Source organism: Rhinolophus hipposideros (genome assembly GCF_964194185.1).
Source record: "Rhinolophus hipposideros genome assembly, chromosome: 3".
Taxonomy (NCBI): Eukaryota; Metazoa; Chordata; class Mammalia; order Chiroptera; family Rhinolophidae; genus Rhinolophus; species Rhinolophus hipposideros.
This window is the reverse complement of record NC_138049.1, coordinates 90,017,474-90,044,370: the sequence shown is the minus strand read 5'-3', so window position 1 is coordinate 90,044,370 and position 26,897 is coordinate 90,017,474. Positions and strand designations below refer to the sequence as shown.

Sequence of the window (26,897 nt, the reverse complement as noted above, 5' to 3'; positions counted from 1 at the left end):
GGCCATCCGCTGGCTGGAGCGCTTTCCGGATTGCCCGTGGCTACACAAAATACAAACTACTTTGAATCAAAACATTTTTTGGGGAATTAATGTGATCTGAACTCTGCACGTTTTAAGAGAGCTGGAGTTTGTCAGATCGCTTAGAGGTGACTGGCACGCCAAGGCGGAGGCATTTACGCTGCGGTACAAACATTGTCAGGTCTGATTTAATTCAAAAACAAAACAAAACAAAAAACGCTTCGGTGAAGTGGAGCTTAGCATCAATCGCCCAGTCTGCCAATAACAGGGTGGATGGACTCTCAGGCCTGCCCACAGGCTGCTTAGGTAGAATACGCTTTCCTCAGCTTCTTCCATTTTCTCGAGACCGGTGAGCTTTGTAAGGCGAGTTAGAGAGAGGCTTTGGCTCTTTCAGCAGTTCCTGGAAGGAGTAAAACTGGAGAGGGTTGGGAGGCCTTATACCTCTTCTTTTTTCAAAACCCTTGGAATTTCTCTTTACTCGAATCGCCCAAACTCATTTCTGTGGCTCATTCCTTATTAAAGTAGAGCCAGAAATGCACCTGAAGCCTCTCCTGCCTTGTTAGTCCACAAATACTGATGCTGCAGATTCGGAATTCAACTTCCTTTATATGAAGTATGAAATCCATATGCCAAAAAACCTAGACGCATGGTTTGTTGGAAATCTTTTCTGGCGGGGTGGGGGAGCTGCTTTTCCATAACCTACTGCCTTCTCTCCGATTTCTTTATTGCTTTGAAAATCACCAAAAGAAGTCCAAGTGCTCTCTGCATTGGGAAATAGGGATTAATCCCGCCACACACACTATTACACACCCACCGCCACATTAAACCAATGGGTCTCCCCTTCAAGACCTCCGTTTCTTTTGTTCTGCCTAAATTCTGCACCAGGAGGAGCGCTTTCAGACTTGGTAATCCAGTTATACCTGGTATATCCTTCCACCAAACAGCGCAATTCGCTGCTCGTACTTCATCTGAGGCCTGTTTGATTACAATTAAGCCCCTATCCCTTTGTTATATGATTACAATTAGTATGTGCTGCCACGGGGGAAGGGTTTACAAGGGGGAATTGGGATTGAGAAGGGCAAGAGGCTAGAGGGAAACCGCCGGGCTCTTAGCTTACCCCACCCAGTTTAAACGCGTACTTCGTAGAAACGCACCCGCAGAACAAACTGGGGCAGGAAACTCCTGTAATCGCTTACATGTTTTTAATGTGTCAGAAAAAAAAAACGAGCGATCACTGGAGATGAAGAAGGGGAGGAAAAAAAATCCCTGCCGTTTGTATTTCTTTCATTTGAATTGTAAACATCTGTTTGGCTGTAAGGCGAACAGAACATTTATTTTGCTCTCAAGATTTGGTCTAATTATGTCAACACCGAAGCGGCGGCAAGAGGGGCGGTGTTAGGGCTTTGGAGAGGCTGCGCGCATCAGCCGGCGCCGGGAAGCCCGCCGGGAAGTACTGATCGCACCTGGAGTGGGCAGGGGGCCTGTAGCCAAAACGCGCTCTGTTCTTAGAGGGGGGAGGCACCCAGAGGGGACGCGTGGAGCGTAGAGGCAGCTTTAGGGGCGCCAGGGGAGCCTCGGTTCCTTGGAGAAGACCTTGGCTGTTTCCTCTGTCCTAATTGCCTGGAATGAGAAGAGGAAAAGCGCCGCCCAGGCTTCGGCGCTTAGCTTTCCATCAGGTAGCAGCACAAAAGGTGGTGGTGATGGTGGTGGTGTGTGGGGGGAGGGGCGGGGGCGGGGGGGGGGGGAGGTGTCTTGTCGCGCTGCACAGCTCGCACCCCGTGACGTGACGTGGTAGTTGGTCAACACAATAGTGGGATTGGGTGGCCTTTACTCAGGTTGCTGAGTAGCGAGCGCACATCCATTTCCTGTTGCACCTCCTCACAAGCTGGGAAAATAAGTAGAACAAGTGTGAGCACCCCCATTTTTCAGATGGACAGACTGTGTTCCAGAGTTATGCGCTTAAGGTCGGTTGGATGGCTAGTTGGCCAGCTTCTTACTTGCAGCCCAGTACTCTTTCCACTCCCCAGAACGGTGCCCGCAGACAGAAGGCCAGGCTTTTCTAACTACCTAAGACAAGAAGGGCAGAGCCCCAGCCAACCCCATGCTTCTAGCCGCATGGGATCTAACAAGGTATGGCGGCTAGAGAATCTGCATCTGTGTATTTTGTGCACGGTTTTGTCCCCCACACAGTAGTACGTCTTAGGCTGAGTTTTTCCTATAGCGATGGCAAAGTTATTATCCTTTTTATGATAGCCACGTCCTAGACAAGGGACCTTGAACAGATAGTCTCTGATTTCTTATGCTGTTACTGTAGCTACCCATTTCAGTTTGCAGCGTCGCTGGAAATAGGAAACCCTGTCTCCAAGTTTCAATTTTAAAAATAGGGACCCTCATGGAAGTATTGCTTCTGTGCACTACGAATGGAAAAGATGTACTCTAGAGAAGTTTTGTACTCTAGAATACCCTGGCTGTGGCCCCAGAGACACCCCTACCTGGAGCGCTGGATCTCGAATGAATATTACATGATTTCAATAAGAGCTGACAGGCAACACAGGCGAGGCACCACGAGGAATGTCAACTAGCAACAGTGCGGATGAATACTGTAAATGGCGGGGCCTGTTGGACTCTTTGCTGACTTTCTTTGAAACCTCACCATTGCCACCTGTAGTCTGGTTCCCCTTAAAGAAGTCCCAACCCCTCCTCACCGTCATTCAGAATGCAAAACTCTGGTTCTGTTGACCTATTTCTCTTTTCTTCCTCCCTAAAAAATAAACCACTGGGAAGAAAAATATCAGGTTCCACATGCTGCTGTAAACTCTACAAGTTGCCAAATCTTTAGCCAGGACAAGAGAGTTCCCCAAGGCTGCAGCAATGCCAGGTATCAAAGCAACAGAAATTCCCTTTAAAGATGCTGTGACATAAAAAATAAAAGACTCTAGAGTTGATAGCTAATCTGAATACAAAATAAATCCTCTAGGCAATTTGTGTGTGCATAAAGCATACTCTTACTATGCAGCCTGTGTAATTTACCTAATAAATGCTTATTTGCGCATAAGCCAGAAGCCCAACCTAGATGTGAGAAAGACCCAGGGCCTGGAGAGTTAGCACTTAGCTAGGGAGCAGACCCAGTGACTTCCCTGATTTAACTCATTTTACAAACACTATAATATTCTGCTTTTCCCTAAGTTAGGTTTTTAACCCACGGTAGATTAGTAAAGATAGAAAAGATCTAAAATTGTGTCCTTCTTTCCCTTAGCAACCAGGAAAACGACCTGATGTGCAAACCTTTTTCTCTTACTCATACTAAACTTGAGACCCATTGTGTGAGATTCCTGGTAACCTCAGTGTTGTCTGACTAGTGTGCAAGAGAAAGGGGTTTATGTAAGAATATAAATTTACTTATGATTCATAGCAACCGTGGGTGGAGTCCCATTTTCAGGAGAGGGCTGTGTGAATTTTGAATATAGACATTATTATTTCTTAATATATTTTTGCTTCAAATGCCCTCACAATGACCTAAATTCTAAAGTTTTTAAGTTCATGATTCTCACAATATGACACTGCAACCCAGATTCATTGATCATCTAACTTACTATCCTGTTCATCTCAACTTTTGAGAAGTCACTTAAGAGTTTATTTTTAACATGCATTTTGAATCTATAGGTACACAGTGAGAGCATAAACAAAAGTATGGTATTTTTGATCCCAGAAATCTGGGAAAACTTCATTATTATTATTATTATTATTATTATTATATTATTATTATTATTATTATTATTATTATTATTATGAGAGTAGTACCCTCTTACCTGCAGTGTCACTTTGCACGGTTTCAGTTCCCCGTGTTCAACTGCAGTCTGAAAATATTAAATGAAAAATTCCAGAAATAAACAATTCATAAGTTTTAAATTGCATGCCATTCTGAGTAGTGTGAGGAAATCTTGTGCTGTCCCACTCGGTCCTGCCCTAGACATAAATCCTCCCTTCATCCAGCATATCCTATAAGCTGTAAAAGTGACCCACTCTTTAGACACTTAGTAGCCTTCTAGGTGATCAGATCGACTGTCACAACATCGCATCACAGTATTGCAGTGCTTGTGTTCAAGTAACCCTTACTTTACTTAATAGTGGCCCCAAAATGCAAGAGCAGTGATGCTGACAATTCAGATATGCCAAAGAGAAGCTGTTAAGTGTGTGTATGTATAGGAAAAAACATAGTACATGTAGGGTTTGGTATTATCCACGGTTTGGGGCATCCACTGAGGGTCTTGAAAGATATCCCTTATGGAAAAAGGGGACTATTGTATGATTGTTTGTTTTAAAATTGTCTGAGAATGTTGGGTGGGGAAGTACAGGCAAATTTGTGTTTCTAGCTCCTGAGGCAAGCGTTTGCATCGTTTTCCATAGTGTTGGCCACAAAATTAATGCCTAGAAAAGGATTTCAATTTGACAATTGAGATTATGGTCTCTCAGATTGCAAACTAAGTCAGTTTTCCAGGCATTAGCACCAACAATTTAGCCAAATGTACAAGACCCCCTTCTAGCCTGGAGAGGGTTGGCTGCTCTGCAGTTCTTAACATCCTCTCTTCTGTCTTTGAGGGCCATGCACAGTGATCAGCAGCATCAGAATGTTTAGGGAGAAAGACGGTGGTCCCAGCACTTGCAGGGGAAATTCAGATGACCATAGCCAGGAATTTCAGAAACTACAGGGGTAGAAACACTTTAAGAGTAGGGCAAGGTTAGCTTGTTCTCTCCACTCAGGTCAAGAACCCCTTTGCTGGTTTAAACATCCTCCCTGGTTCCTTAGCCACCATGCCCAGAATCTGAATACCAGAGACTCTACATTTCATCTGAGCTACTTAATAAAAGAGGGCAGGAGCTATATGGGAAGTGGGAGGTGAGTCCTGGACCAGTGCTTCTCAAACTTTGATGCACACATGAATCATCTGAAGGTCTTCTTAAAATGCAGATTCTGACTCAGAAGGTATGGGGTTGGGCCTGAGAGTCTGCATTTCTCACAAGCTCCTAGGAGATGCCAATGCTGCCAGTTGAGGACTGCCCTTTGAGTAAAAAGATTTTGGACAACACTCTCCTGCCCGTTTTTCTTCCTCCGCATAAAACTCTTTTCCCTCATAGAACTTGACCCTTTTCTGGAGATGTGTCTTAAGATCGTCCTTAACTGAAGAACTCAAATGTATGCTCGGAAAATCAAACTTTGAATTTGACCTTTCCACTAAATCTCAAACGCTCCGCCCCCAGATTGCTCAGTGCGTGGGGGAGGGAGGCAGCCTTGGATCCTGGGGCTACACAGCCGCCATCTTAGCAGTGTGGATATTGGCTCAGGAATTTTGCAGTAAGGGAGGATTGGGCAGCAGGAAACTCTCCCTAACGGTGATCATCGTGGGTCCTCACGTCTCCTTCAGCTGCCTGAGGTTAGAGAATGTACTCTGTTGTTCCTGGAGGAGAGCAAATTGGCTCAAGGAGCTTTCTGGACCTTGGAGACAGGAGGCTTCTTTTCCAGGAGCTCCAGCATGACAAAACTGCTTCAGTGACTTTGCTATTAGCAGTTATCTTTGCTCCCTAATAATAATGATGAGAATAACCATCACCACAATAATATTATTGGCAACTAACATTTAATGTTACTGTTAACTGTATTCCAAGTCTTGTGCTGGGTTTGACTGTGTGCTGATGCTGAGGGTTAACATATGGTAGAGGCATTTGATTTAATATCCACCCTCATGGGTTGGATGTTTCTGGCAGTGGGCAAATGATTTTAAGCAGTGCCTGGGAGATGAGTGTATCCAGTGCCTGTAGTTGGTAGATGGATGTGGGAAAGGAGGTAATAGTTCTCAAACATTTTGGAAAAGATCTTTCAAAATGTTTATGTATATAGTAAGTCATGGATAAAATAATCCATCCATTATATGTGTGTGGGTGTGTGTGTGCATGAGCGTGCACAAACACACATACACACTCACAGACAGCCTTGGATAAATAATACCTACCCTTTGCAAGGTTAACTAATGGAGTCTGGGGGTTTTAATTAATTGAAGTGTTTCTTGGTATGGATGATGTCAAAGTCAATACTGATGGGCCCACATGCTATAAGATCCTAATTTTCACTAAAATTGAAATCATACCATCATAAACATTTCTTGTATGATCTTTGAAAGACAAAACCATGAGTGTTATTTGAAAAGACATCATCAGAGCAGCTTTTTGAGATGACCCAAGTCATATATATATATTATATATGTATATACATATATATAATATAATATATATGAAAAATTATGCCACCTATTCCCAAATCCTGAGTAGTGTCTTGATATTAACTCTTTCATACAGTTCTTTTGTCACTGTCATTAACATATAATATACTTTTTCCTCCAAAGGTGGCACCTGTGTGGTCAACCCCACAGATTTGTTTTGTTCTGTCCCTGGCCGTTTGTCCCTTCTCAGTTCTACTTCCAAATACAAGGTGACCATTGCTGAGGTGAAGAGACGCCTCTCACCACCAGAATGCCTCAATGCTTCACTCTTGGGAGGCATTTTGCGAAGGTAAGCCCAAGTTGTTTCCTGGCACTGTGGGTCTTCTAACTGTCCTGATTATATTCCTCAACCCTCAGCCCTTACATCTTTTGTCCGATGTTGCATTCCCCAAGTGGTCAAGTCTTCTCATCATTTTCCTCAGAATGTGAACTTTCAAAAACCTAGTTTTTATTTGTTTTTGGACAGAGCAAAATCCAAGAATGGGGGCCGCTGCCTAAGGGAGAAACTGGATAGGCTTGGCCTGAACTTGCCAGCAGGAAGACGGAAAGCAGCGAATGTAACCCTCCTCACTTCCTTAGTTGAAGGTATGGCTTTTCAGCTCTTAAAGTAATGATGGAAAGTTAGTAATTCTTTGAAACCCAGGTTTGTTAGATTATGCTATTTCATTTTTGTCTGTACTATTAAGCAAGACAGTTAACAGTTGCAAATGAATTTCCCAATTAATCTTGACAATGATTCAATTAGACTTAGTATAAGGCTTAGATAATTCATAACATATTTAATTTACTAATCTCGGCAGTAATAGGGAAGAAGACAACAATGGAAGATTTAGGTACTTCAACACGTATACCCTAAATAACAGCAACAAAAGACTGCCTGTGCTATTGTCATTTTTTATTATTGTTTATTTTAGAATTCAGATAAATCTGTTTAACTCATTGTAATTCAGTACAACATGATCTGCAGGATAAATAATAATCCTTTATAAAGGTTTCATGGAGTCTAGGCATGATACCAAGCCTGATAGCACGTTGTTTTAATTCTAGAAGACATCTCGTAGAGTGCTGTGGTGTTCTGTGTCATTATGTGTGGATAACCTGAGGCACAGAAAGGTTAAAGCTAACCAGTGGGGTAGAGACAGGTATAAAGACATTCCCGGAAGTTATTTTTTTTCCAATTTCCTTTTGTTTCTTCTGTAAGAACTAAACTTTACATATTCTCATTCAATCTTCTTTTAAGAAGAGGTGTTTTTAAAGATTCAATTTTAACTTTGTAGGGAGCTTTTGAATGTCAAAGGAGAACTCTTCCATTACCCAGAATGCTATTGTTTGCCAAGACTCACCTGAACACACTTATGACACTTTCTTGCATTGGTTGCTTACTTGTCTATAAGGCACTATAGGTGGTGAGAGATAAGTGAAACACAAAAATAAACATCGTGCATTTTTCCATATTATCAATACATACCATTTGCTGTACAACTTTGTGAGGTAGTATGTTCTTGATGTTTGTCTTGGCAAAATTGCTTTGGTGATTTTGCCATTTACAGTTATCTTTACTCTGTCCCCTAAATTGTAATAATGATAACAGCCACAACAATTATATTTTTGGCCACTAACATTTAACATGTGCTACTGTTACTGTGTTCTATGGCAGTGCTGTGTTTGCTAGTGTGTGCTGGTACTGAGAGCTGACATATGGTAGAGGGAGTTGACTTGTCATCGACCCATATGAGTTGGGGGTTACTAGGGGAAAGTGCAAAGGAGAAGAAATGGCTAATGGGTTGATTCTAAAAGGAGACAGATTTCTGCTCAATTTAAGGAAGAATATAAGTAAAATTATAGCTATTTAACAATAGAACAAAACCCTTGTTCAGGATGTAATGGAGTGGATTCAAGAATCATATAGGTGGTAGGATTTGATTGGTTCTTAAACCCAACTCCACAGTAGAATCAAGGAGGTTTATTTAAAATGCCTGGAGACATGGCCCAGGCATCTATATTCTTTTAAAACACCCCAGTGATTCTGATGTATAGTGAGGTTTAAAGATTTTTGATCTAAGTGTTCCTTGAGATCCTTGGATGGACTGGCTATGAATTCTCATGGAATTTGTAACCGACGTGAAAAGTAAAGGCCCAAATGAAGACCTTTCTCTGTGATGTCTGTGAATGTGCTGGCCAGTACAAACTGAGGAGCCATAAACGGGTATATTCACAATTCTTCTCATTGATTTTTTATAGTGGTCAAAAGCACTAGAGTATCCTGTGGGGGAATCATGGATGGAGGCTAGCAGGGTGGATGCAATTTAAATATGTGAAATCCTAGGATGATCTCGTGGTCTTGCCATCTACTCTTCCAGCCTACCTCTCCCATCACAAAAGTACCTAACTTGTGTTCTGTTCACTTGGCCTCTGCTCACAGAGCAACCACATCAGCCTTGGCTGATGAAACTTGAGGTTTTATTCTTCCCAAATGCCTCTTACTTTTATTAGATGCTTTTGAAGTCCCCCAAATATTTATGATATAGAGAAATACATCATTGTTGAATTTCAGGCACTTTGATGGAACTAAGGAAAAGAGATGTAGGGGCAAAGGGACCTTTTCCATCCCTGAACTATCCACTTATTACATTATGATGCTCAAACGCACTGTCTTACATACACACACGTTCTAAGTTTCGTTTCTACGTGCTATGTTCTCTGATTCTTTTTCCTATGCCATATTTTGGCATTCTTTTACATGCTGATTGTAAACCCACTAAATTTATTTCAAGACTCTGCTGAGTCACAGGTCATGACCCACAGTTTAAAAACTTACAAGTTGGTTCTCGACTTTTTCTGTCTGACTTATTTCGCTTACTATAATAATCTTAAGATCCATCTATGTTATCACAAATAGCAGTATTTCATCTTTTCTTATGTCAGAGTAGTATTCTATTGTGTATATGGCTTCACTCACATGTGGTATATAAAGCTGAAAGCAACCAAGGAACAAGACAAACAAAGACACAAAAACTCATAGACACAGACAACAGTTTAACAGTTACCAGAGGGGAAGGGGGGAGGGAGGATGGTAGATGAGGGTAAAGGGAGTCAAATATATGGTGATGGAAGGAGAACTGACTCTGGGTGGTGAGCACACAATGTGTTATCTAGATAATGTGTTACAGAATTGTACATTTGAAACCTATGTAATTTTACTAACCATTGTCACCCAATAAATTTAATTTAAAAAAAATTACAAGTTGTCTTAGGACATGAGGAGAACTCAATATTGGAAGAACAAAGACATTCTATTTAAATGAAAATAGGTTTCATTTTAACTCTTGGTGACAAGATGGGTAGTTACATTGTTGAGGACTCTCCTATTTATTTATATTCCCACATTTCAGTTGGGTTCATGGTGACAACTGATGACTTCTTTCCAGCCAGCAAGATGCCATGTTCTGCATTAGGCTCATTGTCCTTGGAATCCTGTAGATGATGCCAGTTGTATGCAAAATAATGGTGACACAACTCAGAGTTATCAGCCTCTTGTCAGATTGAAATAGTTGATGCTTCTCTTCAGCACTTCAGCAGCTTCCGTCACTTCCTCCCTATGTTTTATTTTAGAATATGCTTTGCAAAGTTGGTAGTTTTAAAAACAAATATGAGGAGTTAATTATGTAGTCATCCCCACCCATCACTCCCACCTCACTTGAAAAGAATGTTGCTGAAGGGAAGTTTTGTTCACTTTGAGTGGGGTGCTTTCCTGGCATAGTTCTGCTAAATTTGCAAAAGCTCACATAACATTCTCAGGTAACACTAGGAGTTCTGTAAACACAGTTTACATCCTTAAACACAATTGCCTTGCCCTGCAGTTTGTAGTGACAGGTAGTCACATTCTGTTTACATATGTTTTTAAAGAACAGTGTGGACAGCAAAATGTGAAAACATGCATCAGCCAAAGAAAAGGGACCATTGACAAATGCTGTGTAAGATCTCAATTCACTCTTTTCAAGTTTAAACCCTTTGTCACTGTTGTTCCCTTCTTTAGTTTCAAAAAAATGTAAGCTCCCAGACCATACTCTGCACGTCTTACCTCATGGGAGCTAGTGGTACCACTTGCAAAATTTATTACCCTTGGCCTAATACCACCACCACCACCACCCCCAATATTATCACTTCTGAAATTTTGTCTTGACTTTGGGCTCCTTGCTTATCCTGACTGAGCTTCATTTCCTTAATTTACAAATAAGGATCATAATATCTGTACTACAATAGAAACTGTTATAACTGTTAATTCCTAAGTGTTTAGTCGCTTCACACAATAGAAGCTTATTTCTCACTCTGATGTGGGTGTTACTCATCAGGGGCCTTCCTTCCTTTCACAGTCTCATTCAGGCATTCAGAGTCCTTCCACCTGTAGCTATGCCCTCCTTTAAGTCCTAGGAGTTCTATTCATTAGCTCACATAAAGGAAAGATAGCACGATGAAATTACACAGCTTCTTACCCACGTGGCTAGGAAGTGATCCACATTACTTAAGAACTAATTCCAGAGATGGCCGTGGGGTATACTAAAAAATGTGGTCTCTAGAGCATGCCAAGAAGCAACTCTAGAGTATGTAACAACTCTAGAGTATGTAAAGAAAAGACAAATCTTTGACTGTCGAGCACCCATTTCTGTCTTGCGTGTCTTTTGTTAGGAATAGATACATTCACATAAATACTTTGTACCATGTGGCACAGAGGCGCTTAATACAGACTAGTACCTGTCCTCTAGTACCTTCTTTCTTTCTAAACAACAGCACTATTTAGTAGCAAAATTTACTCAGTATCATAAAACTTTAGCACTGGGGGAAAATGGAAGATTGAGTAGTCTAAGACACTACTAAGTCACAGCAGTTAAGAGTGTGCTTCGTGAATCAAATAAGCTTGTTTGAACTCACTTCTAATACTTGTTAGCTATGTGCTATAGGGAAATACACGTAACCTCTCTGAGCATCAGTGTCTTTATCTATAAAGCGGTGTTAATAATAGTACCTTCCTCCTAAGGTTGTTGTGAGAGTTAAATCAGAATGTCTGTAAAGCACTTAATATGGTTCCCAGCACAAACTTGGTGCTTGAGGAATTTTAGTTATCATTATTCTTAAATGGAAAAACTAAGGTGCAGTGAGATTAACTGTTTTGCACAGGATCATAAAATTGGGAGCAGAAAGGATAAGAACCCAGGTCTTCTGGTTTGCAACACCACCATGTATATTCTGCTTGAATTTGTATTTTTGGCCTGGATTATGAACAGTTACATTGCCGAACTACTCTAAATTTAACTAAAGTATAGCGGAGGGTTAGAAAGATGTTATCTATTTGTGAGCCAATTTGTGAAACCCATTCTTTTCAATCCAGCCAAGCCAACCAAATGGAGAAAGGAATGTTATCACTTGGTGCTATTTCCCCCTTTTCTTTAATACTGAGCGCATGCAATTGCATTTTCCAGGAAACGAGGGAAAAGAGCAACTGACTTGTCAATAAATTCTTTCCTATAGATCAGGTAAAGAGAGTGTAGATGTATCAAGTTTGCTAGATATGTGATTAGTCCATGGCTTTTTACTTTACATAGAGGGATTGTTCACTGCTTGAGGTTTGTAGGAGTGAAACACCGAAATTCTTTTGCCAAGTATTACTGTGTTTCCCCGAAAATAAAAATAAGACCTAGCCGGACAATCAGCTCTAATACGTCTTTTGGGCAAAAATTAGTATATGACCCCATCTTATTTCAATATAAGACTGGGTTCATATCATATCATATCATATCATATCATATCATATCATATCATATCATATCAAACTGGGTCTTATGTTAATTTTTGCTCCAAAAGACGCATTAGAGCTGATTGTCTGGCTAGGTCTTATTTTCTGGGAAACATGGTAGTAATAATACACATGCAGGATACACTCAGCAGTGTTTGCTCTTCTCATAGGATTGAGGACAAAGCTGATAGTCTTGTTGCCTTTACATGGGTACCACAATGGATTTTTATAGATGTGTGCATCTTAAGGCTAGCCTCCAGGGACACATGGCGTTTGTAGGTCTCAAAGGACTATCATCTCCAAATAACTCCTCCACTGGCCATTACAGACATCACATTCCCACATTATTCCTCCTTTGGGATATATAGGTTTTCAGGTTTCTTCTAAAACTGCCCATGATATAAAAAGGATAATACATTGCTCTTTGTCATTATAACTAATTGGTGATGGCTTTAGTCAGACAGTCACCTGGAAAAGCCTAATCATTTGGGGACCCTGGTGTTCCCTTTTGCACACAAACACTCTGGCAGTGAGTTCTGCATTTCAGAGCTGTTTGTGGAATTGATTCACTGAAGTAAATGCTAGTAGAGCCCTTTTTTTTCCCAGATGAATAGGTATCGTCTTATCTGTAAATTTCTTATTCTAAGCCATGGAATAGTTTCTATCTGAGAGACTATATTTGATAATTGGTAATTAGGTAACAATTAGATATTGTACTCTAATATCTAAGAACTAGTATTTATCAGAATTTTCAGTAATTGGTCGCAGTGAAACAGAGATTGTATCATACAATGTTATAGAAAAATAGACACCATCTTAGAAGACAACATCTTAAATCATTTGCTTACTTCCTCATGTTATTTCCCTGGTCTGCATCTATTATTTCATTCACTTTCAGGGGGAAAAGGTGTTGACATGTAGAGGCAGAGGAAATAGGTTACTACACATATGCCTTTGTGCCTATGTATTTGCGGTACATAGACAAATTCTCAAATTTCTGCTACTAATAGAGGTTGTAAATTTTTAATCCCATCAGCAGTGGGTGTATGATAGTACTTCCTTGTCCTCTAGCCGAATAGGGTGCTACCATTTTTTTTTAAAGTAATTGCGGTTTTTGCAATTATTTTTAACCTTTTAAACCTCAATTTTATTTTTTTTTTAATTGGGGAAGGGGAATAGGACTTTATTGGGGAACAGTGTGTACTTCCAGAACTTTTTTTTTTCCAAGTCAAGTTGTTGTCCTTTCAGTCTTAGTTGTGGAGGGCGCAGCTCAGCTCCAGTTGCCATTGCTAGTTGCAGGGGGTGCAGCCCACCATCCCTTGCAGGAGTCCAACCGGCAACCTTGTGGTTGAGAGGACACGCTCCAACCAACTGAGCCATCCCGCAGCTCAGCGACAGCTCATCTCAAGGTGCTGTGTTCAATCTTAGTTGTAGGGGGCACAGCCCACCATCCCTTGCGGGAGTCGAGAACTTGAACTGGCAACCTTGTGGTTGAGAGCCCATTGGTCCATGTGGGAATTGAACCGGCAGCCTTGGGAGTTAGGAGCATGGAGCTCTAACCGCCTGAGCCACCGGCTGGCCCCGGGTGCTATCAATTTTTTGATCTTTGCTAATTTGATAGGTTAAAAAAAAAAAAGGTTACTTTTATAATGAATGAGGTTGAATTATGTGTATTCTTAGGAAAATGTTATGAGCTTTTCTGTCTGTTCATTTAACTTGTCCTTATGGGGTTAATTTTATATTTTTCTCATTGATTTGTAAGTATTTATTATATATCAGGAAAATTGGTTATATGTTCCTGATACGAGTTGCAAAGCACCCCACCCCTGGCTTTGGTTTGTTTCTTTGTGGTTATGAGTTTTTTCTGTGTGTGTATTTGCTTATTTGTTTAGGTCTATGTCCTGCAGAACTTTTTGATATTAATATAATCATATTTCTCATTATTTTATTCCATGGCTTCTAGTTTTTATTAAAATACTTTAAAAGGCTTTTTTTTTATTTCCAAGATTAAAATTCTCCCATCTTCTAATTATCTTGTGGTTCTATTTTTTTATATTTAAATCTTGGATCCAGGTGGACTCTTTTTTTGTTGTCAGATATATGGTATAGATCCAATTTTATTTGTTTTGTTTTTTTCCAGATGGTCACCCAGTTGTCCTAACACCTTTCATTGATAATCCATCTTTTCCCAACTAGTATGAAAAGCAAAACTCACCTTGCATTAAATCTCCCTATACAGATACACTTTTTCAATAGACTGATGACTTTGTTTCCCTGATAATGCTTTCTCTACTTCTACCACCACATTTCCTTTTATTGTTTGTTTGTTTGTTTGTTTCTAGAGTTTATACTATACTGTGTTTCCCTGAAAATAAGACCAGGTCTTATATTAATTTTTGTTCCAAAAGACACGTTAGGGCTTATTATGTTCAGGGGATGTTGTCCTGAAAAATCATCCTACGACTTATTTTCCGATTAGGTCTTATTTTCAGGGAAACATGATATCATCTGGCAGAACTCATCATGCAAGAGCCCAGATAGAGGCCTTTACAGTTTAATATTAACTCTGTAATGACTGCCTTCCCTTTGTATACTCCACGGAATCTTTATATTTGGGGAAGATGTAGTTAATCCCTATATAATACTTTTCCTTCACCTTAGGGCAGTGGTTCTCAACCCAGGCTTCAGATTACTGCAGGGGCTTTCAAAAAATGCAGAGGCCTTGGCTCCAGAGATTAATTGATATGGGATGGAACCCAGATTTAAAACAAACAAACAAAAAAACAAAACAAAAGAAACCCACAAAACTCCCAGGTTATGGAAGCAGAAAAATACTACCTTCAGCTGTAATCTATTTTGTGAAGTGGCTCTACTTAATGTTTTATTCTTTCTAGCAATTCTTTTTTGCTCCAGTTTTTCACTATATTCTTTAGGAAGGGTGGCTTACAAGATCATTGTTATAATTAACCAATAAAATATTTGAAAGCTTTTTCATTTAACAAATGTTTACTGAGTACTTATTATGAACTAGGTGCTGTGCTGAGTGCAGAGTATGGAATGGGGAATAAAACTACCACTTTGAAAAACAGTGTTGGTGTTTAAACAAAATTGTCACTGAGCTACGGAAACTACCCCATTATAAGGCACCTATCTATATCATAGATTGCATGACATATAGTGTTGTAGAGTACATTTCTTTCAGAATAATTTTGGAACCTGTACCAGATGTATTAACTTTGTCCTGCAGCTCTAGGGTTTACTATAGTTTGACATCATTATTTAATTTACGTTATATCTAATCCGGGTTTGAAAATATTCTTGAAATTGCTTTCTAATAGGTACTCCTTAGAATAATCCCAGAGATAGACTTGAATGTGCTATTTCCCTAGACATGTAAATAAGATTGAAATCATAGGTATGTGACTGGAATTTAACACATATGTATTGTTGCTTTTATTTAATGACTTTTGGTATTGCAACACTAAGTTCAACCTAAATTGTTTGTAAGGCAGTATTGTTACAGTAACAATTGGTAAAACTTATCTAATAATAATATAGAATATCCTTTAGAACAAATTAGTTTTAGATATTAATATTTAGTTGTCTAAAGTACACTATCCCCTAAAATACAATAATTTTAAAGGAAGGAAAAATACTTAATGACCATATAAAAGGTTGAAAATCAGTTATACTTATTTCTATTCAAAAATACATTTAGACCTACTTATGGTAAAATAGTGTGGGAACCTAGAATCTCAGTGAAATGAGCAATCAACTTTTCTCAGAAAACATTTTTTCCATTAACTTTCTATTTCTGGGATGCATCAGTAATTGCCATTTAATTTTTTTCTAATGTTTTCCCATTTTGCGTTTGAGTGTAAAAAATGAATGCCCTGAAACCAGGCAGCAAATTCTCTTTTTATGTTCTTCCCATATTCTGTAATTTTACGTGTGCTGACTTTTTAAGAGAGTTACTCAATATGAGTCATCAACTGCTGCTGTTTCTATTGAAAAATTGAATATCCTTTAGTGGTTTCCTATATTTTGGAAGTAGGGAGGTGGCACTACTTGGCATATAGGGCCTAAAGCTTCATACTTAGAATATTCCTGACTAAGCACTAACACTACACCCCAAAACATCCATGTATCCCTGTGCTGAAGTAGTAATTCTTGAAATGACATGAAATACAGTGATGTACTTACCAAAGTTAGTATATTGCTTCAGTTCTGTAGAAACAAGAGTGGGTGGGGGACTGGTTTGTCAAGTGGCACAATGCACTGACATGAAGAAATAGTTCAAATCTATTCTGAAGGGGAAAAAAAAGAAAGAACTAGGGCATCCTGCCTCATTTGTACAGAAATGAGATGGAGGCAGCCATATTTGCTGGATGGAAATAGAAGGGAAAATATTTCCAGTCCTTCACAGATCACTCTTTTCACTACGGGTTATAGCGCCTGCTTGTTGTGCACATGGGCATTTTGTCCCACCACAGAGACAGAGGCTCCTAGAACTTTATTTTCACAAATCAGTCATATTCCCTACAGTTTGTTTTCATATGCTTTGCTGATCCTAAAATTTCTATTTTTCTTAAACCTGTTGATTCTAAAATATCTGCTGTACAGGATTTAACGATAGATGTGCCATCGTTACGGAATATCATGTGTGTTTTAAATCATGGATCCATTTATTCATTCATTCTTGTGTCCTCACACACAAAGCTTTTGTAGCATGATAATACGCATTTTAACTACATATCAAAGTGTCTTCACTTGCCACTTCTTTTGATGTAGCATTGCTATACATCCAGTAACAATGTTACTCGCAAGCAGGAGAAAGCAGTAAACAGAACTAAGGCAAGGAAGGATCTGGCTGTCAGTATAAATGTAAATAGCAGCTGTTCCATTCAAACTGTTTTTAAAACGGGCCACGACCACACGGTGCGAGTTTTGCATAAAATGGACCAGATCCTCAAGAATCAGGTTTTAGCACAGAATTTAAGAGACATGCTGCCATCCTCCTGTTGGCACTGTTTCATTTTTCCCACTATAGCATATGTAGTAGAGGGGCAGGGGGAAATATATATATATATAATATTATATATATATATATATATATATAAAATATATAATATGTTATATATTATACACATTATATATTATATATTATTAATGTATAATATATATAATATATGTTACATATCATCAATATATATTGTATATAATATATTATATATTATGTGTATCTGTAATGTATAATATATATAGTCTGTTAAATTGTTATTTAAATATCTATTTCTGTAATATTGCAGTATGCAGCTCGATCAATGTATATAACTTGACTTGCTGTACGAAGATGACACTATCACTGGTGTTATTGTGTTACTTGTGTCATCAGAGGCTCACCGGATGTCCAAGAGAGAACTCAACCCAGAGCAGAGGTGACTGGGTTCTTGTCTTCATGCATTAATATTAACTAGCCCATTTTATATATTTATTTTGTGTGTCTATAAACGTTTCCTCCTTCTCTATAGTAATATTAACCATTTTTATTTGTTCCTGGTATTGATTCATCCACTACTCTGTTATTCTATGAGTATAAGGCAGGATCAAATCCATTACTTCTTAGATGGTTACTTTGGCCAATCACCACACAAGCATCATATGATATGGTCAACAAGCCTGACTTTTTTTTTTTTTTTTTTTAATGGCTAAATTTGGTCGACCTTCTGGCTGTTGGATCACCTCTCCTTGATCACCACCTTCTCCTCCTTTGAACTTATGTAAACATTTTATCTCTAACACTCGTTTGATACTTATAATACAATAGTTTATATAGAATGTCAAAATAGTGTCAATAAACATGTATGGATTATAGATAATGCTTATATAGGTACAATATAAATGATAAAGTACTACTAAGATGTTGCTACTACTAGAATTGGTATGATTGTCATCTTCCGAGAAACAGGGAGGATCTTTGGTGCCCTTTTATTTCCCCCGTTACTCCTGCCTAGCACTACACCTTGAACAAAGTAGGTGCTCAATATACATGTAGTGAAACCTTACTTTTAAAAATTTGTAATGGTCAAGTAAGAGTTGGCTTGATTGAGCTTTAAAAGCACTGTTTTGTTTTGTTTTCCAGACAGAAACCCATCCCCAAATCTTACTTTGCTGATAAACCATTTTTACCCCATTTCTCAAAAATTTACTTGGGTTTAAGATTTTGTAAAAGAACAACAGCTGTTGATGATGTTATTGTACTTTAAAAGCATTGCATATTTTATAATGTACTTAAGAAGCGTTGTCCATAGTGCTAAAGGGTACTAACGTGGACCAGAAAGCCTGATAATGGTAGTACTATAGTTATGTAATACAGCCTCTTAGCAACATAATGATATGAAATTGATACAATTTATTTGTCTCCCTTTCCAAAGTGTTCCTTTTTTTTTTTAATTATTTGGACCCTCTGCCGATATTATGATGGGTTCTTGGAAAAGATAGCTGAATATTTCAGATATGCTCAGAACAGGCTGTAGATTGAGCAGCAACAAAATGACATACCCTTGAAGGTTTTACCCTGAGGACATTCACTGGTAGGATCTCATATGTCAAGTCTGGTCTAATGGCCGGAGCCTCAAGGGGAGTCAAAACTCCTAAACTGTGGTTCTGATTTCTCCCCTCGATATTCCACAACTGCCTGTCTGGTAAGTAGCTTCTGTTTCTCAGTGTCTCCTCGTCCTACCCAACCCTACCCCATCCCCCCATAAAGTCCTTTCTCTTGGGTTGTTTAGAATGAATAGGAAAAAATAATCCATCTGTCCACAGCCAGGAATGAGGCTTGAAAAAAATTTAAGGTGTTACTTTTATTGAGTTTGGACATTCCCGAGAAACTGACTTTTATTGTCTGCCAACAGGAGAGGCTTTACACTTGGCTCGGGATTTTGGCTACACTTGTGAAACAGAGTTTCCAGCCAAAGCTGTAGGAGAACATCTTGCCAGACAACATATGGAACAGAAAGAACAGACAGCAAGAAAAAAGATGATCTTAGCGACCAAGTAAGCCGAATGAAGAAGCCTCTATGTGCCTTTATCCTCAGTTGTTTCCGTTATCTTGGAAGGAGAGAAACAGAAAACACCACTAGATTCCAGAAGGACCCTCCAGACACCCCTTGGCCTGTAGCAAGATTTACAAACTACCCTTGGTTACTGATCGTGCTATCGTTAACGGTGATGGAAGTTCCTAGAAAACTTCTCCAGATTATGCAGGAATTCCTAGGAGAAAAACTTGTTTAAGAGATGTCAATTCCATGCAAATATGCCTTTAAGCCACTCATTGTACCTTAAAAATGTGGATAAAGGTCTTAAAACACTATGAGGGTTTGCAGAATGTGACAAAAGTTGAGGACCTAGGTGCACGCATGAAAGGTAACAGGGAGACCTCTGGGACCAAGGATAGCCATCAGTGCCCCCATCTTCTCTTGTGTATAATTAAGCAAATTGTCTCACCCCCTGTGGTGATATTATGGAAAAGAAAAGGTATAATGTATGAGAAAGCTTCTGAGACTTGGAAAATAATCCAATTAAAATGTGAATTAAAATAATGAGGGAAATGATGTAGGAAGGAGGAAGCTTGCATAAGATAATTTCAAATTCCCTCAAACTTAAAAGTTCTTTGATAATTAATAAAAGAACTGCCCTTTGTTGTGTGAAAAACCAACAGAACTATAAGTACTGCTGCAAGTCATGTTCACATTTTTACAGAAAAATCTTTCAGGTAGTTAATTCTTGCTCTCTTCTCTTTATTAAAATAAATTATTGCTACCTATAGACCATTAATAATCTTATCTAATTTCAAAACTCTATGCTCAGATTTTAGAACTGTTAGTGCTAGGTAGCTAAATTATCATTTATAAATTAGTTTCTTATTTGGGAAAATATTTTAAAGAGAAAACATAAGGTAGATCGTGTTAAAAACATTGCTTTTGATAAAATGATGAATAAAATGACTATAATATGTTGTTCAAAATTTAAGTTGGCTCAAAATGTATAAAACCAGAAGTAAATATTCCTTCCATTCCTACCAACTTCTAATGTGACATAGGTCTTTTTACAAATTTAAGGTTTTACATGGGACAGCTACTGCCTAACAGGCTTGCCCAAGAGACCTAAGTCCTTTTTTGGGGATTTGTGCTGCTTGTGGCTGTCAGTGTTTGGGCTTAGGATGTATTTATGCATTGCTCTTCTGAGCGTACTAGACATTCTCTTATATTGCCCCAGAGAGAAGGAAAACAAAAGGTTGTAGCAAAAGGAGAAGAGAAAGAGCAAATCAAGGAGATAACTGGGGAAAGGAATAGCAGAAAGAGAATGAAAACCAAGAATGAAGGAGAGAGAGAGAGAGAGAGACAGAGAGAGAGAGAGACAGAGAGACAGAGAGAGAGAGAGAGACCCTCCAAGAGTTAGAGAAAGAAAACTATAAGGCAGGTGTGGCATTTGGATTTAAAATTGGGGGATAAACTTCAGGTTGTAAAAGCTCCTGAACACTTGCTAGTGGAAAGACCTAAACCTGGACTTTTTGCATGGTTTATTTTCTGGGGGTGGGGTGGGGTCTCCACTTCTATTTTGGTTTTAACTCTTTTCCTTTTTCAAACAATTTCTTGACCCAGAGTGTTCTTGTTCATCAGTCATATTTCCCCCCAAAATCACATCCTCCAGATGGAACTGAATAATATCCCCCCAAAATCACATCCTCCAGATGGAACTGAAAGTACGTGTAGTTTGTTAGTTTGAATCTTTAATATAATCTCAGGAGAATATAAAGTCTTATTATAGATCAAGAGAAATATACAGTGCTGGAAGTTAGATGGTATCCCCCAGGTGTTCTCAAAGCATCATTTTGTACTAGCGGGCAGGATCATGTGGATTTCCCAATATACGTACCCATGTGATACCTCTGAATGATAGTTATCCCAAAATACACATTATTCAAGAGAAAACACCTTCATATTTTCTACCTCAAAATCACTCAGTTATGGTTTCTTTGTGCATATTCTAAGACTTCACCCCCTAAATCAGAGAAATCCTTCTTCTCACCATCCTTCCCCCAGGAATGGTTCCATAACTGTTCACCGCTCCCCCACACAGCAGTGCCACATTAATATTCAAAATACAAGCCTCTTTTCTTGCCAGCTCCCATCACTCCGTGTGTTTGGGACTGAGTACATTCAAACTGATGGTGAGGTTTTGTTTTCACAGGAGTAAATGTTCGAAGACCTTGAAGGAAATAAGAGAAGTACTTCCATATTTGTCAAAGTTATGCAGAGACATCTATTTTAGAGTAGTAGATTCAACCAAGGAGTCCTATTTTCCTTTCACCTGGGATCCAAGTCATGTTATATTATCTTAGGTGATATTTTGACCTTTGATTTCATAAAATATTGTGAAAACATGTAATTTTCTTTGATTCCTCTGTTCATAGCTAGACTTTTGCGGACCATTAAGTGTCAAGCAAAAATTGAGTTCACTAATTCTATGACCTTATTTTACGTGAAAGTAAATAAGCCACAAACATCTAGAAATTAGGAGAGCCTTTATTTATTTATTTATTTGGTCTTTTTGGTTATTTATACCCATCCCATCTTCTTATTAGACAATGTGAAACAAGAATTAAGAATCAGAGACTATAGAGTCATAGCGAACATACACACTACAAGTAATCATCAATATAAGTAGATCAGGTAAGGGACGTGTAAGAATAACATGCCTTTTCTGCAACTTATCAATGGATCCAACATGTGGTTTCTAATTTTTTTAGTGGTAAAGCATTAGCTATTTTCAATTAAAATACTCAAAGTTGAAATTAAGTAGCCTCCATGATATTCATCACATTCTCATAGCTCACCTTTGTTCACAAGACTGGCAGTTGTTTCAAAAATGTTTACAAAATTTTAAATTCTTTGTATGAGAGATCCAGTTGCTGATCTGCAGACTGGCTTACATATTTCTTTTTTACCTTTATGAATAACAGATTCAGTTGTATATCATTGTATTGCCAAGTATATAATTATATGACGAGCCCATTGATTAAGTGCTGTTAGCCTCCTAATTCCTCTTTGTTTCTAGTGCTTTTTTGATTAACCAAATACTTTGGTGTAATTAAATAGTTATTTATGAGGAGAGATAGAAACAGAGTTAGATAATTTTTGAAATCTAACATGTACCAGACAAAACATTTATGTGACTTATGGAAAACACATTTAAACCTCTTCATTAAATTTAGAACTAAATATGATCAACATTTGATTTGCATAAAGGTAAAGCAGAATAGTTAGCAAGTTTTAATTGAGTGTTACCATACCATTAATCATCAAAAGGAGAAACATAGAACTTTAAATTCAGACATCAGCTAAAATGTTATGTCCTGAAGGACAATGACATAAGGGATAAAGTTAGAATTTATGATTCATCAAAGATCACCTTATGTTACATAATTCATAATGTGACATTTTGTTTCGAGAAATAAGAGTACTCTTACTGTAGCTTCATAGATAAAATGTTAAATAAAAATGAAACTAAACATAAAAAAATAACTGTCATAATGAAATGATGATGATGATTTGCCTCAGGATTATCTACAAAATTGTCATCTGTTTCTAAGTCTAGAAATTTTCATAAGTCAGTGAGTTAAGCAGCAGAATCACATATCAAAGCTTGAGAATTCTGAACCTTCTCCTGATACAGCTTTATGTATGGTGTAGTTAGCTGAATTGCTTAGTATAGTTAATTTTTTCCACACTTTGCATTTTCTTCATTTCTTCATGAACTTTAAGTTAATTGTAACTTGCTATATTGTTTTTACAGTAAGGAAGTTGATTTGCCAATTTATAAATTAGTTTATTCAATTATCCAAATAATTCCCATATCATAACAAGAACTAAAGCAATGTTTCAATGTTCATTTTAGGTTTTTAATGTGTTCTATTTTAATCTGATAGAAAATTGAGACTAGTTTTTAAACAACTCCAGCATTCCTTTGTAGTTAATGGATCATATTGATAGCCTAGCAGATAGTAATCCATTTTGCTAGTCTATTAAATGATAGCATGAGTTTGTATTTAAAATGTTAGTTAGAAATTTCCTAATAACAATATAATTAACTATTAATAACACAAAGCACAACAGATAATGATGTCCCACCAGATGTCATCATTTAATGCCATCACTTAGCTTAACTTACTATTATTCATCTATAAAAATAGGTTGTATAACTGAAAGTCAGCCAACTGAGTCTAACTTCGGACAGAAAAAGTGAGAAGTTCAAAATCACATATTGTCAGTGAAAGTACACACCTGCCATTGTTAAAAGCATGCATTTAGATGAGTCTCAGAGATTCAACCAAACATTAGCTAGAGAAATGGAGGATCCTGTTCGATTTAGAGCAGATAAGGACTTATCTCTGTTTGTTTCTTGGTTTTGCCTCTCCCCATGATCCTCTTTACTTTTACCTGTGTTCAAAATGAATAAGGGAAATTCTGTGAAATGAAGCAATAAACCTGAGACTCGTTGTTCATTAGAAAAAAAATCACAAATGATCTTTGGAAGAAGTTGCTAAAGGTACCTAATAATAAACAAGGCTCCACTGATTGTTAACTCAGTGATAAATGATTTGTGCTTCAAGACATTTTGTCATTTTTCAGTAGTTATTTGTTAATGACACCAATGCTTTGGAGAAGAATCAGTGGCTGGGTCCATGGAGCGACGTTCTCTTGGAATAGTCTGACCCCTCTGTACTTGTCTTTGTCTATAGTGATAATTATAGTTGAGCTACATGACTATATTTTGTGACTGCCCATTGTAAATCCAGACAATAAAACCTAACCACTATCGTATTACTCCTTCAGTATGGAGTGATCTCACTTTAGAATATATATTCTTTTGAACAATTTCTTGGGAGTCTTTTACTTTACTCTTCGGCTACTGCATTAATCTAGTGTTTTGTTGTTGTTGTTTTTAATCCCAAAACTGTTTTTTTTAATATGTTTTGTTTCTTTAGAATTATATTCTTTGGACTATGTATCACAAGGGTTTCACTGCAATCCATCGTATGTAGTCATGTAGTAATTAAAACTGAAATCAATGATCAGAAATCATAATCATTTAAAATAAGAAAAGCAGCAGGAAAATCCTCTTTTGTGGAGTATAACAAAATCATTTTTGTGAGGCTAGTGGACTAGATTGTAAGTGATTATCAATATTAAACATTAAAATACATCAAATATACGTCAAATATTAAAATACAAATTTAGTCCACAAGCGTCTGAATTATAATATTGGGAAAAAAGATTTTCCAAAGTCTCCTTGCATCGTGGCTCCGAAATAAGCCTATACGTTGATTTAAACTTGTTTACTGATATAATATCCCCCCAAAATCACATTTTAATTTAAAAGAACAATTATTAATTGTGATCCTTTCATATAGATTTTTTTCTTATTCTAAGGTTAATTTATGAATATTCATTCACCTTAAAATTAACATTGGTTTTATCAATGCCAGTGGACTGTTACTCCCTTGAAAAGTTTACGATTACCCCATCGAACTAGAGAGCAAAGCTGCCCCTGGGAGCCTCATCTGTATGTGGTAGATGGAACTTCATAGGTGGCTTTATAAAATTTATCTAGTCCTCTTGTAAAAAAGAAAACAAACCATTGATAAAATATCATGGGGTTAAATTAAAGCCCTATTTCAAGAGTTTAGTTTCAACTTTGAACCTTGTATTTTAGGCAAATTTGTAAAGAATTCCAAGACCTCCTAAGCCAAGATAGATCACCACTGGGATCATCCAGACCCACTCCAATTCTAGACCTGGACATCCAGAGACACTTAACACATTTCAGGTAAGATTGGTTTTCCAATTTGCTCAGATGCTCTTTTAAATTGTTAAAACTGCCTTTATTTAACCCAACTAACCTAGACATTTTTGTATTCCTGTCACAGATCCATTTAGAGATATTACTTATATATTTATCTGGTGACTGACTGAAATTTTTAAAATTCCAAGCATCCAAGATAAAATTGTAAAACTAATGCATGAAGCATTTTGGATAAGAAAATTTAACATATTTATGTGATTATAAGAAATTGTGACGTGGAAACTGGACACTGTTATTTCAAATAGTAGCACTTTCGATCAGGAGTCTGAAATCCTTTAAACAGTTCTTTTTCTTGATTAGGTAAATTGTTGAATGAACAGATGATATGACAGAAATTAATGAGGTAGCAGAGACTGATTTTCCAGGAGTATAATTCATTCACAACTAGAAACTGCAAATGGTTCTGAAGTTAGTCCACACAAACATATATTAAAAAGCTTGGAAGGTATTATTAAAAACATTTTAAATTTCATTTTCTGAGATGCTTTGGAAGAGAATAGAGTTTTTTCTGGTTAACTTACGTCCTGGATACAATGTGAAAAAGAACATGATAACTATTCAGGTGCCTTCCAATTTAAAACTTTAGAATTCTATGCCTATATGATATTTCTCATCAACATAAAAATATTTATCCCCTTTTCATTATTATCTTTTGGTTTAAATAACAATGCTAAGGAAAGACTAATATACATTAAACTTTAAAATGTTTTTAGTACTTCTCAATTATTATGCTGTTGAGGAGGATATACTATTATAATAAAATAAATTTTATCTGCAACATCACAGACATTTAAATAGAATCTTTTATTTTCCGTAATGTCACAAGTCTCCTCAAGATGTAATGGACACATCTCTGAAGACTAAACTTAGGATTTATCTTCTAAAAATGTGCTAAACGTAGGATCTATTTCACAAGATTTTTCTCCTGTGATTCAATTGGGTTAGTGAAGGTGAGTGTACTAAAACTGGAAGAAAATGTAATGCCCAGAAGTTTAGAGCAAAAGACTTTGGAGTCAGTAGAAGCATTTTCAAATCCAGACCCTTACACATTTGAGCTGGGTTGTTAGGAGTAACTTAGACACTTTTTCCAAGCCTCTTTTCCCTAGCTTCAAGTGGAATAAGAAGCCTTCTGTTATATGGTGGTGATGAGCTAAACTGAGAAAATGAATATAAAGTAAATATTCTGATAAATGATGTATTATTTACTCCACCACTGATCCAACTTCCAAAGGTATAGATTGTTCCACTATCATATCTGCACAAATACTTTCCACATTTTTATTTGCGTACATACTAAAAATGTTTATAATTTTTTCAGAAGTTTAAGTCAGAACTTAATAATTTTCATGCAAAGTCAATTCTGAATTTAAGGAAGTTTGTTAAATTACAAATTTACTGTAAGGAGGAACTTACTGTTCAAATACAGAGGATTAAGACTCCATGTCTTGTCGACTACCTACTTTATTTCTAACTAGAGACACCGCAGCCTTCATCCTACAGTGAGCCGTCCCTTTTCAGGCTCAAACAAAATACAGCATCATTGTGTAAACTGAATATGAGTTACAGTGTAAAATAAATAGCCAAATCATTTGTTTGCTCAGCATAGGCACAATCTGCTAATGTGCTGATACTTGAGTCATTTTGCCACCTTAAGGCCACAGAACTCTTTAGGGAAAATTTTCCCTAAAAAAAAAGTTTCCTTCTAAACTTGAGCTGAATGTTTCCTATGTGGGTTTTATATGCTATTATTTACCTCCCCATGCAAAATATGGTAAGACACAATTTGGTATTACCCAGAGCTGAAAGAGAGAGAGAGAGAGAGAGAGGGAGAGGGAGAGGGAGAGGGAGAGGGAGAGGGAGAGGGAGAGGGAGAGGGAGAGGGACAG

The 26,897-nt window shown here is 37.6% G+C and overlaps 1 protein-coding gene across 2 annotated transcripts in view; it reads left to right on the top strand.

The window, feature by feature from the left end:
- Positions 1–26,897, top strand: part of TFAP2D (transcription factor AP-2 delta) — a gene marked incomplete at its 5' end in the record, with an annotated part of 52,771 nt that overhangs the window by 9,172 nt on the left and 16,702 nt on the right. For both annotated transcript variants that reach the window (XM_081043145.1, XM_081043144.1), the window contains 4 exons: positions 6,417–6,582; positions 6,760–6,878; positions 18,999–19,140; positions 24,862–24,975. In XM_081043145.1, coding sequence (XP_080899271.1) covers positions 6,417–6,582; positions 6,760–6,878; positions 18,999–19,140; positions 24,862–24,975 — 541 coding nt within the window. The remainder of the gene's footprint in view (positions 1–6,416; positions 6,583–6,759; positions 6,879–18,998; positions 19,141–24,861; positions 24,976–26,897) is intronic.